Source organism: Hyperolius riggenbachi, chromosome 2, assembly GCF_040937935.1.
Source record: "Hyperolius riggenbachi isolate aHypRig1 chromosome 2, aHypRig1.pri, whole genome shotgun sequence".
NCBI classification, from domain to species: domain Eukaryota; kingdom Metazoa; phylum Chordata; class Amphibia; order Anura; family Hyperoliidae; genus Hyperolius; species Hyperolius riggenbachi.
In genome coordinates this window covers 473,281,873-473,298,174 of record NC_090647.1, presented here as the reverse complement: position 1 = coordinate 473,298,174, position 16,302 = coordinate 473,281,873, and the positions used below count along the sequence as shown (strand labels likewise).

The 16,302-nt window shown below is 42.9% G+C and overlaps 1 protein-coding gene and 1 long non-coding RNA gene across 8 annotated transcripts in view; one reads left to right on the top strand and one right to left on the bottom strand.

Annotated features, from left to right (window-relative positions):
- The window catches only part of LOC137547065 (uncharacterized), a 31,809-nt gene that overhangs the window by 926 nt on the left and 14,581 nt on the right, over positions 1-16,302 (top strand). Inside the window, exon 2 of one of the 2 annotated variants that reach the window (XR_011026458.1) lies at positions 107-149. The exons of the other annotated variant lie outside the window; for it this stretch is intronic. This is a non-coding gene — a long non-coding RNA (uncharacterized lncRNA). The remainder of the gene's footprint in view (positions 1-106; positions 150-16,302) is intronic. 2 annotated transcript variants of the gene reach the window in all.
- The window catches only part of CCDC92B (coiled-coil domain containing 92B), a 97,411-nt gene continuing 91,686 nt past the window's right edge, over positions 10,578-16,302 (bottom strand). For all 6 annotated transcript variants that reach the window (XM_068270234.1, XM_068270231.1, XM_068270230.1 and 3 more), the window contains one exon: positions 10,578-11,407. In XM_068270234.1, the coding sequence (XP_068126335.1) occupies positions 10,665-11,407 (743 nt within the window). In that variant the 3' untranslated portion in view covers positions 10,578-10,664. The remainder of the gene's footprint in view (positions 11,408-16,302) is intronic.

Here is a 16,302-nt window from a genome sequence, read left to right as displayed (position 1 = left end):
TTACCAAACTTCTACTGCACCTGTGAACATTTTTATGAATTAGCACACAAAAGTCTAAAATACCGAATGCGGTATTTTAACGTCCAGATTTTTTTTTATCGCACAGCCTTCTATGAATCGAGGGCATTGAGGAGTAGACTACATGGGAGGTAAGTATAACGTGTGTATGTTTATTTTTACTTGTTTCAGTTCAAGCTTGATTACCGCCGTCTGCCACTCCTGTGTCCCGCAATGGCCACGTTTCATTTTGGTTAATTAAAAAAAAAATATGGCTGCATCCCCAGGGTCACTTGCTGCACCTATGTGTGTCTCATCACAGAACATAAGGCACAGATAGGCTGGGGAGAGACGTGGAGGGGGGGGGGGGGGGGGGGGGTGGGTGGGCCATTTAGAGCAGGGAAAGGGCCTAACGCAAGAGCGGGCATTTTTCAGGAGTGTCTCTCCAATTAATCTTCCTTTGACCAGAGATGTTATTATTTCATATAAATAAATACATTATGCAATCAATGATGATTTATAGCCTCTTTGTCTAAAGAGAATTAAAAAAATAATGGAATGTTAGGATATAGGAAGTTAACACCCAAGATAGGGACTGTAGGTTCTTTCTTAACCTAAATGTGTTTGTAAGTTTGAACAGTTATAACTTTGTCCCCAGTGCCTCCTCTGTGCCCCTCCTTTGCATCCAGTGTCCTCCTTCTCTTCCCTGTGCTTCTACTGTGTCCATCTGTGCTTTCAGTGTTCCCGTCTGTGCCACCTCTGCTCCCTCTCCCTGTGCAACCTCTGTCCCCCGGTGCCTCCAGTGGCCCACTCTGTTCCCTGTGCCTCCAGTCTCCTCCTCTGTGCAACTTCTGTCTCACTGTGCATGCAGTGTCCCCCTCTGTTCCTTTGTGCTTCCAGTGTCCCCTTGTGCCTTCAGTGTCCCACTCTGTGCAGCCTCTGTCCCCCTGTGTCTTCATGTGCTTTTCAGTATCCCTGTCTATACCACCTCTATCCCCTGGTGCCTGCATGGTCCTATCCTGTTCCTTGGGCCTCAAGTGTTCCCCTCTGCTGCAACCTTTGTCCCTGTGCCTCTCTCTACACCCCTCTGTACTTCCTTTAGTCCCCCTGAGCCACCTTCACACCCTCTGTGCCTCCTTTAGTCCCCCAGGTGACCTTTTGTCCCCCGTGTCTCCCTGGTGGTGTTAGGCGCCTCCTGTCCTGTGTTCCCCTAGTCTATAATGTAGAGTATACTGTAGAGCAGTGGAAGCCATGCTTCTCTACCTCCCAGCCAGAGTCCAATGCTGTGTGTCCATCCTCTTCACTCATCTTGTTCTCTAGTGCCCGACATCTGCTGCAAGAATGAGATGCCAACACTAGAGGGAGAGATGAGAGGAGAGTATGGACACATAACGTTGGGACAGATTCTGCTATGCTATACTCTGCATTACAGATTGAGCTTTGGGGTGCACAGGGGGGGCGGGGAAAATTGATGGTCATGCTGGGAGACAACTTCATTGCAACGGGATTGATGGGCTGTTCGCATTACCAGGTCGTTCATAGGTTGGGGGAGGTTTGCAAATTGGGGACTGCCTGTACACAACTGATTTTGGACTATTAAACCACCAGAACAACACCTGAGATCCTCAAAGGTTACAGAAGTGTGATCGCCAAATATAGCATAAAACAAAAAAAAAAACAGGGTCGCTCACCGCATTATTATATGAATTACAAGTTTACTTTATGGTCTGCAATAGGACATAACTCCAACTTACAAATTCTCCCATTAAAAACCACGCCTCCTTATTTAAAGATCTCTATTATTATGCAACATAATGACACTCACAGCTGTTGTAACACATGCACACTGACACACCATGGGCTTGATTCACAAAAGAGTGCTAACTGTTAGCACGGCCGTTTTCGCGCGAATTTTTCACGAATTTTGAGCGCAATTAAACGGTTTCACACGCAATCGTGAATTTTCGTGCAGAAACAACGATTTTGTGCAAAAATCTGCGATTGCGTGCAAAAGTTAATTGCGCGTGAAAATTCGCGATCGCGCGAAACCGCGAATTGCGAAAACGGACGTGCTAACAGTTAGCACTCTTTTGTGAATCAAGCCCCATGTGTTCACTCAATAGTGAGTGTGGAGTAGGGTGCAGTGAACATGAATCCACTGCTGTAGAAATTGCAATTTGAGATTTATTAAAGCCCTACTAAATTGAAATAAATGTAAAAAAACACACACAGCAGGATTAGTACTGGCTTATCTAGCACTGCCCTGCATCTCTTGCTCCTCCCCTTATAGGATTCTGTTTCCATCTTCAGACTAGGCTCAAGGTGCTACTACCGAAGCCCCCTGTTCTTAGCTACCGTTAATTGGGAACCCTTGAAACAGAGAGCAGGTCCTAGCCTGAAGGCCGACACAGGTCCTTTGAAATGAAAGGTGGTTATAGCAGGTTTTAAACTCTATCATAAATGATTATAATTCGTTTTTGGCTCTCCTTTAGAAGTTCTTACTCTCTGCTTGAGTCAAATTGGAACAAAAACCTGAAAGTCTTCCACCATTCCATGACAACATTAAGGCTAAGCTCACAGTGAGACGTTGTGTTGTGATGCAACGTTAAAGTTGCAATGCAAAATTAATTAATGGCTATACTGTCAGTGGCATAACAATAGGGGGTGCAGAGGTTGCGACCAAACCGGGGCCCTTGGGCCAGAGGGGCCAACCCTTAACCACAGTATTACCTTTTTATTGGTCCTGCGCTGGTAATAATCAAAATTACAACAAAAAAGTTGTGTTGCATTAACGTCACATGCAGTAGATACAGTGAATCTTACAGGCAGTGAAAAGTATGCTTCCCTGTATCTTTTTAACATGTGCGTTTAGAGGATTGATATCTGAGTGGGTTGTGCGACCCCTCCTACACTGCGCCCTGAGGCTGGAGTCTCTCTTGCCTCTGCCTCGGCCGGGCCCTGGCTATACTGTCAGTGGCATAACAATAGGGGGTGCAGAGGTTGCGACCAAACCGGGGCCCTTGGGCCAGAGGGGCCAACCCTCAACCACAGTATTACCTTTTTATTGGTCCTGCGCTGGTAATAATCAAAATTACAACAAAAAAGTTGCGTTGCATTAACGTCACAAGCAGTAGATACAGTGAATCTTACAGGCAGTGAAAAGTATGCTTCCCTGTATCTTTTTAACATGTGCGTTTAGAGGTAATGCACTGCAGCAGTGCGTTACCATAACGCAACAGTTACAATGCGACGCTGTCACATAGTCTTAACATTGCAGTGCTGTAAGCTGTGTTATATGACTTTATAACCAGGGCTGTGGAGTCGGAGTCGGAGTCGTGGAGTCGGAGTCGGGCAATTTTGGGTGCCTGGAGTCGGAGTCGGGAAAAAATGCACCGACTCCGACTCCTAATGAATTTGTAACTGTAATTAAAATAGAAAATATGATAAAATGTTCTATTTCTCAGATAATAGTCATTAAAAATAATGTATATATACAGTAATAATAGCTATGCTTAGTCCACAAAAATAAAACAAACCAATCAAAATTAGTTACTTGTGCTGCTTCAATAAAGCAGTCCCCGTATTTTTAAGGTCAGATATACATATCTGATTGTGACTGTATATATGATGTGTACACAGGAATCTCTTATATATACTAAATAACATCTATGCTGTAAGAATAAAGCCTGATGTGTAGCTGTGTCACTAATAGAGATGGTCAACGAGATGGAAATAATTCTGCATTGATGCTGATTTATGCAAATGTATGCACTCCCTTTGCTGATGAAATCAAATAATTTGATGTGTTATTAAAATTTGGTTTGGTGACTACAAATTAAAGGGTAACTGAGACGGATGAAAAGTAAAGTTTTATACATACCTGGGGCTTCCTCCAGCCCCCTTCAGGCTAATCAGTCCCTCGCTGTCCTCCACCACCCGGATCTTCTGCTATGAGTCCTGGTAATTCAGCCAGTCAGCGCTGTCCGGCCGCATGCCGCTCCCACAGCCAGGAGCATTCTGCACCTGCGCAATAGTGCTGCACAGGTGTAGTATGCTCCTGGCGGCGGAGTGTGTGCATGTGCACTACGCCTGACTGGCTCAAGTACCTGGACTCATAGCAGAAGATCCAGGTGGTGGAGGAGGACAACGAGGGACTGATTATCCTGAAGGCAGCTGGAGGAAGCCCCAGGTATGTATAAAACTTTAATTTCATCTGTCTCAGGTTTACTTTGTTACACAGTAGTACTATACTCTACATATGCACTCCCCATAGAGCTACAGGGAATCCACTGAGAATGCTGTGCACATTGAACACAGAGGTGTTGTCTGTTTACAATCTCCTCATTCCCCTGCAGAGTACCTGCACATCATTCTTACATGTACCCACACTTACATCGCCTAGGGCCTGATAGATGTTCTTTGTTCCGGTTTGTACCTTTTACAAGTACTCTTACCAAGGACTAGCTTTAGTCTAAAGGGAATAAATATAGTAGTCTACATATCCTTCTCACTTCAGTTGTCTTGTAAAATTCCTAAGCGTTGGCAGTTAAGAGACGAATTTCATGTTACATACTTTTAATCAACAAAATTGTAATAAGCAAATTAGAGGAGTCGGAGTCGTGGAGTCGGTGGAATCCTAAACTGAGGAGTCGGAGTCGGAGTATTTTTGGACCGACTCCACAGCCCTGTTTATAACGCAGGACAATAATGTCCCACTATGAACCTAGCCTAATAAAATATTGTAACTAATAGCATATTAGTACTTGCAGTGTATGAAAATAGGCAGACAGTATGATCAGCACCTGTGTAAGGCAGGGATCATTGATACCCTTGGGGAGGTACTTCATAGCAGAGCAATCCCTTATTGGCTATACTCAGACCTGGGACAAGGTCCTCCAGCACCCAAGGCTGGGGCACCATCCCTCCCACCCCAGCTATCACACACTGATTGCTATAAGAGTAAGAGGCGCCCCAGGGCCCCCAGTACCTTAATTTCTAGTTATATGGCTTACAGTCACTGCCATGTATCCCCTTTTCTTATTTCTCTCTGCTTCAAACACAATAGAGGATTGATAGCTGAGTGGGTTGTGCGACCCCTCCTACACTGCGCCCTGAGGCTGGAGTCTCTCTCGCCTCTGCCGGGCCCTGGCTATACTGTCAGTGGCATAACAATAGGGGGTGCAGAGGTTGCGACCAAACCGGGGCCCTTGGGCCAGAGGGGCCAACCCTCAACCACAGTATTACCTTTTTATTGGTCCTGCGCTGGTAATAATCACTTATATAGATGCTTTGAATAGTAGTGATCATTACAAATTGTTCCCCATCCTCTTCTTGCACCTCTGATGCTAGGTACACACGTTACATTTTCTTGCAGATCGATTATTTCCAACATGTCTGATCTAATTTCTGATCGATTATTTGACCAATTTTCCATTCACTTCTATGGAAAATCGGTCGGAAAATTGATCTGAAATTCAGATTGGACATGTTGGAAATAATCCAACTGGCAGGTAAATCTGCCAGAAAATTGTATCGTGTGTACCTAGCATAACACTGTGGTTGTCCTTGATTGGATTTGGTGTGTCGTATCAATTGTTATGCATAGGGTGCTTGGGGGGCGCATGTAAAACTTGCACCAGGGTCCACAGCCACTGGATACTGTAGAGAAGTTATAGGGAGTGGCACACAAACCTTTGGGGTTTTTTTTTCACCATTAGCAGCAGTCATCACTCTTTGTTCTGTATATACAGCAATTCTTTTTTGGATTTATTATACATAAACTGAGCAGATAATTCTAGAAACCATACAGGGTTTGGTACTACTTTATATATCTTATGGGGGCCATACATGGTACAATTTTTTCATCCAGTCTTACCATTTCTATGAAATATAAGGGAGCTGCCTAAATTATCCTTTTGGTATATTCACCTAATTTACCCTTATACTACAAAGAAATGGTAAGATTGGATGAAAAAATTGTACCATGTATGGCCACCATAAGCTTGATATTTTTTTTTTCTTGTATAAAACTTTATTTTAGCTTCAAATGCAAATAATACCATTTTAAAACTACTTTTCAAGACATACAGACATCATTTCTGTTAATAAAACATGTTACTGGCTAATTGCAGCCTTGCGTGTAGTAGTACATCAGTGACTGGACTGTATATTAAATGGGGTGCCCACACTTTTTCTGCACGAAAGCTACTTTGAAAATTACAGAGACTGAGAGATCTGCCAGCATTTCTAATGCTAAACTTTGCATCTCTCCCCACTCCCCCCCCCCCCCCCAACTGCAGCATAGTGAGGCAGCTGCAGAATCCCCCCTCCCCCCAATCAAAGCACAATTAGGCAAAGGCAGATGCACAGATGCAGAATCCCTCCCCCCCCCCAATCAAGCACAACTAGGCAAAGGCAGATGCAGAATCCTTCTCCCCACAACCACATTATCAAGCACTCTTCACACACTCTCTGACGTGTGCCTGCAGTGTGCAGACAAAATGTCCGGCATGGGACTTGAGTGTACAGGTCATCAGGATTTTAATGATTTTTCAAAAGATCTTGCGATTTTAAAAATGCGTGCACAGGCCTGGATTTACCTCACAGGAGACTATAGGCACAGATGTCCTGGCACTCTAGACTTCACCCTCCATGAACCTAAAAAACCCCACCAAACCATACTGCAAGTGTACTGGCTGGCCCATCTGTCACTTCTCCCTTACTTCCCTTACCCGTCATAGGTAGCTACAGATGCCCCTTAATATATTTTTGGTAACCCGAGGTACCCTCAATATTAAGCAGCTAGTGGTGCTCCGACTAAAGGGAGAGCTCGTCAGTGGAATGTCTAGAGTAGGGTGAGTAACCTCTCATTTACAGTCTAATCAGGACTCTGAATAGGGAAAGAGGCAGGGAGGCAAAAGGGGAGGGGAGTGAGCCGCCTTTCCACCATCAGGCGCCTGTAGGCACGTGCCTACCGTGCCTTATGGTAAATTTGGCCCTGCGCATGCGATTTTAAAAAGCAGCAGTGTGTACAGCCCCTTAGCTGACCTCAAATGAGTAGATAGGATAGAAATGCTATTCATTTTCTGTTAACAGTCTATCTTGTATGAACACACATGGGGTTAACAAAAAAAGAGATATCAGCAGCACCGCTACAGTGAAAAAGTTAGCTCTTTTATTAGTGCAATAAAATCATGTGGCAAAGATAGAGCTGGAGGCAACTACAGCCCGCTGTTTCGAAGCGACATGCTTCTTCTTCAAGTTGCAAGCTCATAATGAGCTTGCAACTTGAAGAAGAAGCATGTCGCTTCGAAACAGCGGGCTGTAGTTGCCTCCAGCTCTATCTTTGCCACATGATTTTATTGCACTAATAAAAGAGCTAACTTTTTCACTGTAGCGGTGCTGCTGATATCTCTTTTTTTGCTATTTTTGAACTTGATGAGCAACAAGTTCTGATCAGCTATAGCACGCTTGTCTCCATTGAGAGTGCTGGGTCAAACCACTTGTTTGCACACATGGGGTTAAGAAGCGCACAAATACAAATAAAATTATGTTAAAGACAGATAAAATTGAAGAGGAAGAGGTGGCTTACCTTCTACGATGACACAAGGAGAATAATGAAAAGGTTTATTTATACACACTGGCGATGTGTTCTGTGGGCTTTTGCCCACAGTTCCCCAGCCCTGTCCTCAAGGCCCACCAACATTACATGTTTTGCAGAAAACCACAAACATGCACAGGTGAGGTAATCAGTGTCTCAGCAGCCCTCATTAACCACCTCTGTGCATTTCCACACAAAATGCACTGTTGGTGGGCCTTGAGGACAGCGTTGGGGAACACTGCTCTAGCCCACTTCCTCAGGCCAATAAAAGTGCCAAACAATGGAAGAAGCCGAACTCTGAGCTAATAGTCTTTTACTCTCTCTCTCCAGCCAGGCAGAACAGAAACCAACAACCCACAACAGTCTATATAATTTTATGTAGCAAAGCAAGTAGAACAGACCAGATGAACACCACAGGTTTAAATTGACATGATATACAATAATATACTATGGCTTTTCCCTTTTTGTTATGATTTGTTATTGTTATTGCTTAAATTGCTATGAGTATGATTTGCTAATGGAAAAATGGAAATTAAATTCATTGGTATCGAATTTTGACAGATATCTTCTAAATGAGAACCTATAATTGAGGAAAGTGAAAATATTCGGACACAGGAAATCTCATTAATATTGGGAATACAGCACATGGTGGCCATGCATTATGCTGCAACACATGGCTATGGGGTTCCTGGTAACAGACAAATGATTGTTCATGATCATTTCAGATGACAGTTTCATATCGCTACATAGTCCCTGCATCTTCTGCACATTGACACTGGCTACTAACTATGGTGTAATATTTGGGCCAGTTGTCTGTATGTGTAGCTGGGAGACCTGCTCCATCAGTCATGTCCATAGGACAGTACAATGTATATAGTGTCAGAGGTTGTCATCAGACTGTTAGTCCACGCAATCAAAATTATTTAGGCCAGCTGCAACCTAATGTCTATACACAGCTTTAGAGAGGAGGATCATAGCTTATTTGTACTTTGCCTAATTACTATTTAATATATTCAGGTGCCTTTAGTGCAACAGCTGCTGCCTTATCAAACGCCTGAGATCATGCTGATAACCATTAATAGTCCCAGAATGCACCCAACAGTGTTCAATAACAGAGCCAGAAGCTAAAATAATGTAGAAGGTCATTAGACACTATTATGGTCATTCAGGACCCAAAGTGAGCATGTGTTATGCGTGAGATCATGGATCTGACAAGGCAGCTACTTGATGACTGTGGGTGATCTCTCTCTCTCTCTCTCTACTTCAGAGATGTCCACACACAAAGCATGTGGGGCTAAATAACAAAGTAAACAAGTATTTCATAAGAATTTTACTATATTCAAAGGCTTGCATATGCAGATTCCAGTTCTGTGTAAGACCACTGTGAAACATGATTTGATGGATTGCTGTGGGTTACTGTACATGACCATACTATACATTTGATGCATGAGATGAACAGTTCTTTGACATGAGATTTAAGATGGCCATTAACGATACAATCGTTAGATGTATAGGCACCTTAACAGTTATGCCTGGTACACACCATGCAATTTCCCATCAGATAGATGGGTCAAATTGATTATTTCCGACAGATCCGATCTGATTTCTCATCATTTTTCTGATCGATTTTGTATAGAAGCGATCAGTAAATCAATCACAAAAATGATCAGAAATCAGATCGGACCTGTTGGAAATAATCAATTTGACCCATCTGTTTTGATGGGAAATTGCATGGTGTGTACAAGGCATTCAAATGAGATTAAAGACACAACTGATCGGAATGTAATGGCTTTTTCTTTTCACATTGCTTGGGGTTAATCAATGAAGGTGAACAACAACAACAAAAACAAAAAACAAAGAAACACAAGCCTTGCCTCAGCTAAGCTCATTGACTATTCATGGTCAAATTTTCATGAGTAAGGTCAAAGCGAGGAGGGAATAAAAGTTTAATGAAAGCTGAAATGAAAGGACGGGGTTGGGAAAGCGATTATTTTATAAAGGTTTGATAAAGCCATAAACTTCAGCTGATGAATAAGTAAAGTGCCTTCCTGTCTAGCCAATTACTTCATCAACTAATTCCCACTGCAGCTTCTAAGCATAATACTGACTCTATGGCGTAAAGCACTAGAGGAAATCGTACATCGCTTTGGTATGTACTAAAAACTGATATATGTATATATTTATATATTAGAAATAGCAACTAAGAAACCAGCTCCTTCCTTGTTCAAATTGTGCAAACTGGAGTATCGTGTTTGATAAACATTTTCAGCCGATGTAAAAATAAATAAATCCTCTTTTTCCTTTTTGTAGAAAAGTCGTACTGGAGTAACATTTCATTCACTGGATTCCTGAATTCCTTGAGCATAAGTTAATCTGTTTTTTGATTAAAACATACAAATTGTTAACAAAATCTAACCGAAAAGAAAAAAAGAAAAACATTCAGAAGTCCTATAGCTGTTCCTAGTTTAGAATATCCTGATTATCATGACCACAGGGTCAATGAAATATATTTGCTTAAAGTTTGTGTTGGGATATTTAGCAAGGCAAAGCAGCAAAGAAATCTAAAATTGTCCTAAGAATCAAGTACAAATACCATTTGGGGCAATACAGAGAGAGCTGCCAAGATCAAGTCTTTGTTCTTCTTGAACTACGCTTTAAAGTGACATGGCCAAGAACTTCAGTCATGGTCGAAAGAATAGTGAAGAGGAGGGAGGTTATCAGCATTCGACTGAATACAGGCTTTTAAAGTGAACTTATTAGGTCTTCATTTGTGAAGAAACAATATTGCTATGAAGTGTTTTAGTTGTCCTTCAAAATACAACAGAGAGAAGGTTTATCATAAAAAAACTGAAGGAAGGACACACAGAGATGATATGTTATTTGGGAACAGAGCAGTTTGAACAATCTTCCACTTAACATCGAGGAAGAAATCTAAAAGCTGTAGGAAGACGTTAATAAAAGACAGCAGTGCACATGAACAGAAGGTATTGTGATCAGTATGTATTCTGCTGAGGTCAATTAGATTATATATAGCCGTACAATAACAATATCGCAGAGTTTGACTACTTCATTCGGAGTCTCGAGAGTCTTGCCTTGCCAAGGCTCGTCTTTTTCCCCTTTCACCTTTTGGAAGCTTTGCTTTGACAACTGGAATAGTGGGAGGCATATCCTCATTGTCTGATGAAAGCTTTTCAGACCACTGAGTGGTATGTGCCTTTGCCCCACCAACATGACTTGGCCCACCCTTTTCAAGGCTGTGGGATTTTGGTTCTGGTCTCTGTCGGTGAGGCGGGAGGAACCTCTTAGGGTATAAAAATAGTGCTGGGTCTGGCATAGGTTCCAGCTCATCATAACTAATTGTTTGCTCCCTCTGGAAAGAGTCTCTTGTTAAATCCCTGCTTGCAGAGCACTCAGACCTCCAAGCACTATGGTTCTTGTGAACCCTCCTCTTGACTTTGCCTTCGTGATGAGGTTGCTTGACTACCGAGAGGTCAAAGGGACAGGAAGCTACCTGACCGCTGTGTTGGGGACTTTGTTGCTTCTGCTTGGTGGTGTGCAACTGGAAAGATAAGTAAGCTGCAGCTTCAGTTTGCTTGTGCAGTTCTGTATTCAAGATAGTCACTCTGTGACTTCTTTTCTTCAGTTCCTCCAAGAACCGTTTTTCCTTTTCCCTCAGCTTTGATCTCAAAGCTGCAACTCGATTTTCCCGATGATAAAGCTCCTTCTTTAAATGCAAATTCAGCTTTTCCTTCTCATTGTACCTGGCTTCCAGTATTCTGCACTTTTCCTCCATTTCCAGTTCAATTTGATCTGAAGAAAACCAAAAAAAAAAGTCAAAGCACATCTACATCTTCAATCTATAGTACATCCGTTTCCCATACACCAGGCACTAAAGAAAAGGCCCATACCCGCCTCACAATTTTACCATCAATTTTCCTGACGGCCGGCGTTTTTTTTGAGCGCCAAATGGCCGTTCCCAAAATCTCGCAACGTGAGTACAGGCACACGATCACACGAACGTCGCTTAGCATTGCACGATAATGCCAATCATGGAGGTTCCCCGACGACTCCCGTGCAAAGTACTGTGATCAAAGTACCATCGCGCATACCCACCGGCCGGAAGATAGATCGGGGGAGTGTTTGTCATCAGGGAGACATCACTGGATCCATCTTCCTGCATGGAGAGGTGAGTATGTAGCTTAAGATCATTGAGGGAAAATGTGATGCAAATACATTATACATTACTGTTGAGTCTATGCTATAACGCCTTCAAACAGGCCCTCAAAACACACCTGTACAAGATGGCCTACCCCCCTCTATCTCACAACTTAACTCTATCCGCCAAGCACCTATTCTGCAGCCCTAGTGTCCCTCCCCCCCTTAGATTGTAAGCCTTTGGGGGAGGAGTGATGGTGTTGTGCAGAGCTCTGGCATCGCTAAAAATGCAACTTGTCGTAACTTTATCGATCGTTGTGCGAGTGCTGTATGGTCTGACTGCCCGGTTCTGGCCATGGCAGTTGTTATAGTCCGCCATGGCTGAGTTCGTACTAGTGTGATTATTGGCCTTTACAGATGAATGAAATAGTCAACCTGTCAGAGCACACATGCGCTTAAAATACAGTGGCTTGCAAAAGTATTCGGCCCCCTTGAAGTTTTCCACATTTTGTCACATTACTGCCACAAACATGAATCAATTTTATTGAAATTCCACATGAAAGACCAATACAAAGTGGTGTACACGTGAGAAGTGGAACAAAAATCATACATGATTCCAAACATTTTTTTACAAATAAATAACTGCAAAGTGGGGTGTGCTTAATTATTCAGCCCCCTGAGTCAATACTCTGTAGAACCACCTTTTGCTGCAATTCGTCTTTTAGGGTATGTCTCTACCAGATTTGCACATCTAGAGACTGAAATCCTTGCCCATTCTTCTTTGCAAAACAGCACCAGCTCAGTCAGATTAGATGGACAGCGCTTGTAAACAGCAGTTTTCAGACCTTGCCACAAATTCTCAAATTGAATTTAGATCTGGACTTTGGCTGGGCCATTCTAACACATGGTTATGTTTTGTTTTAAACCATTCCATTGTTGGCCTGGCTTTATGTTTAGGGTCGTTGTCCTGCTGGAAGGTGAACCTCCGCCCCAATCTCAAGTCTTTTGCAGACTCCAAGATGTTTTCTTCCAAGATTGCCCTGTATTTGGCTTCACCCATCTTCCCATCAACTCTGACCAGCTTCCCCGTCTCTGCTGAACAGAAGCACCCCCAGAGCATGATGCTGCCCCCACCATATTTGACAGTGGGGACGGTGTGTTCAGAGTGATGTGCAGTGTTAGTTTTCCGCCACACATAGCGTTATGTGTTTTGGCCAAAAAGTTCAATTTTGGTCTCATCTTACCAGAGCACCTTCTTCCACATGTTTGCTGTGTCCCCCACATGGCTTGTGGCAAACTGCAAACGGGACTTCTTATGCTTTTCTGTTAACAACGGCTTTCTTCTTGCCACTCTTCCATAAAGGCCAACTTTGTGCAGTGCACAACTAATAGTTGCCCTATGGACAGATTCCACCACCTGAGCTGTAGACCATGGGCCTCTTGACTGCATTTCTGATCAGCCCTCTCCTTGTTCAGCCTGTGAGTTTAGGTGGCCGGCCTTGTCTTGGTAGGTTTATAGTTGTGCCATACTCCTTCCATTTCTGAACGATCACTTGAACAGTGCTCCGTGGGATGTTCAAGGCTTTGGAAATCTTTTTGTAGCCTAAGCCTGCTTTAAGTTTCTCAATAACTTTATCCCTGACCTGTCTGGTGTGTTCTTTGGACTTCATGGTGTTGTTGCCCCCAATATTCTCTTAGACAACCTCTGATGCCGTCACAGAGCAGCTGTATTTGTACTGATGTTAGATTACACACAGGTGCACTCTATTTAGTCATTAGCACTCATCAGGCAATGTCTGTGGGCAACTGACTGCACTCAGACCAAAGGGGGCTGAATAATTACGCACACCCCACTTTGCAGTTATTTATTTGTAAAAAATGTTTGGTATCATGTATGATTTTCGTTCCACTTCTCACGTGTACCCCACTTTGTATTGGTCTTTCATGTACAATTCCAATAAAATTGATTCATGTTTGTGGCAGTAATGTGACAAAATGTGGAAAACTTCAAGGGGCCGAATACTTTTGCAAGCCACTGTATAAATGAACCTGAAATTACGTGGCCTTATTAAGGGTGAACCTGAAATTACTTGGCTTTATTAAGGATGAACCTGAAATTACATGGCTTTATTCAGAGGTAAAGGTTCAGTTGATAATGACATTGGCATGTCACTATGAACAAAGCTTCTACTCCTGAATAAAGCCACGTCATTTCAGATTCATGTAAAGTTGAAGTGCTGGTCGTTTGCGGAAACACTGGCATCTGAGTCACACCTATAAAAGCATGTAGCCACTGGAGTCAGAACACCTTATCTACATGCTTGTTCTGGCTTAGTGGCTCACACAGTATTAAAGGTTGAAGATGATAATATCAGCGAGGGAAGTAGCATTTTTTTTAAAGGAAGTTTACAAAAAGCTGACAACATTTCCATTACTTCAGGTTTACTGAATTATCATAAATACCTTCTGTTTTAAAGAGACACTGAAGCGAAAAAAATATATGATATAATGATTTCTATGTGTAGTACAGCTAAGAAATAAAACATTAGAAGCAGAGACGTAAGTCTAATATCGTTTCCAGTTTATGAAGAGTTAAGAAACTCCAGTTGTTATCTATGCAAAAGAGCCACTGAGTTCCACTAAAAGTCGCAGAGAGCTCTGTCTTCTGAAGCTTGTTATCTCAACTGTCAATCACTGTATTGTTGTAACAAACTTATCTGGTATGGTCTCTGGAGGCTGCTCTGATAGTGTGGAGCACCTGGAGGAAGCTTCCTCTTCCTCTTTGGTCAGTCCCTGTCTCCCCTGTAGACATGAGTCAGCATGTTTGTATCCCTGGCGCCCCTGTAGATGTGGGTCAGCGCTGACACTTGCTACAGGGATGTTGCTGATTGGTCTGATTCTCCTCGGGGCTTTATCCATGCTCTATTCAGAATCAGAATCAGAATTCGTTTATTTCGCCAAGCACAGTTGGACCGTGCCCGGAATTGGATTTGGCACATTGGTTGGCACAGAAAGAGTAGTACAAACAGACAGAATAATACAGCAGGACAAGAGTAGTGAGGCAGCAAAACAACAGAACAGGAGTAATACACATTTGCAGTAGGGCAGTCGCACGTCTAGCAGCGACAGCAGTGTGTAGCAGAAGATAATTCAAGTCTGACCTAAGCAAGGCAGTAAACAGAGCAGCGTGTAGCAGAAGATAATTCCAGTCCGGCCTAAGCAAGGTGTTAAACAGAGCGGCCGCAGCTGAAGTCAGATATTAGTAGTCCGATCTGCTGCTGCAGGGGGGTCAGTGGAATGGGCAGAGTTCAAGAGTCTAACGGCCGTGGGGAAAAAAGTGTTCATACGCCTAGTAGTCTTAGCAGGGATGGATCGGAACCTCCGGCCCAGTTTCAGTCGACTGAAGAAACTGTGGCCAGGGTGAGAGAGGTCACTCACAATTTTCATTGCTCTACACCTGCTATATAAGCCCTGGGCATTCAGTTGCTCGCTGTACGTTATAGCTATCAGGTCACTGTGCGCTGGACCTTACTCTACTACTTAGTCTAGTTAAAGACCCGGAGAGCTACATTTCATATATTGCGCATCAGCGCGATATATATGTACTCTAGTCAGTCAGTATTGTATTATTGTAATATTGTATATTGTTCTGTGTATCGACCTTTACCTGCCTCTTGCCCTCGAATCTGCCTAGCCCCTCTGTATTACTTCCATATGATATCTGTGTATGACTCGGCCTGTCCCTGAGTTCGCTCCTGTTTGATCCTTCCAATACGACTGACATCTGACTTATGTGTATGACTTCGGCCTGTATAACGTTTTCGCACCTGTCTCAGCCTACTGAACGTTAGCCATCTTATTACCAGTGTATGATCCTAGTCTGTTATTGACCTTGCTCTGCCTCAGTCCCTGTGTACCGCATATCTCTGACCTCGTGTATGACCTCAGTTGACGATCTGACCTCGATTATCGTATATTCAGTGTACACTTCATAGCCTGCATCACAGCCAGCGTTACAATTGTTTTTTCTTCTCCAGAGGACAGGTCAAAAGTTCACTAGCCTGTTCTGTAAAATCATTTAGAATGTTGAGTAGTGTGTAAACTGCAAATATTAGAGAATGATGCAATGTTATAAAAAACACTACATAACTGAAAATAAAAATATGAGAATATTTTCTTTGCTTCTAATGTTCTAGTAATTATCTGTACTACACAACCAATTCATTATATCATAATTATTTTCCACATCAGTGTCTCTTTAAGAATTGCAAATTATTGTTTTGCGTAAAATCTTAGTAAAGAGGGCTTTTTGGTCTTTGTAGCCCCTTACACACTCCTCGGAGTTCTGGTTCACCATGAGCTTGTTGGGTAGTCTGTAACTTCTGGTTTATTTTAAAAGGACCCTGAACTGAGGTAAAAAAAAGGAAATCTGGACCTGGGGCTTCCTCCAGCCTCCTGTAGCCCGTGAGGTCCTTCGGTGTCCTCTGGGTTCCTTCCGTGGTCCCACTGGCAGTTCTGTAAACCTGGCGACTTTGGCTAAAGTCACACAT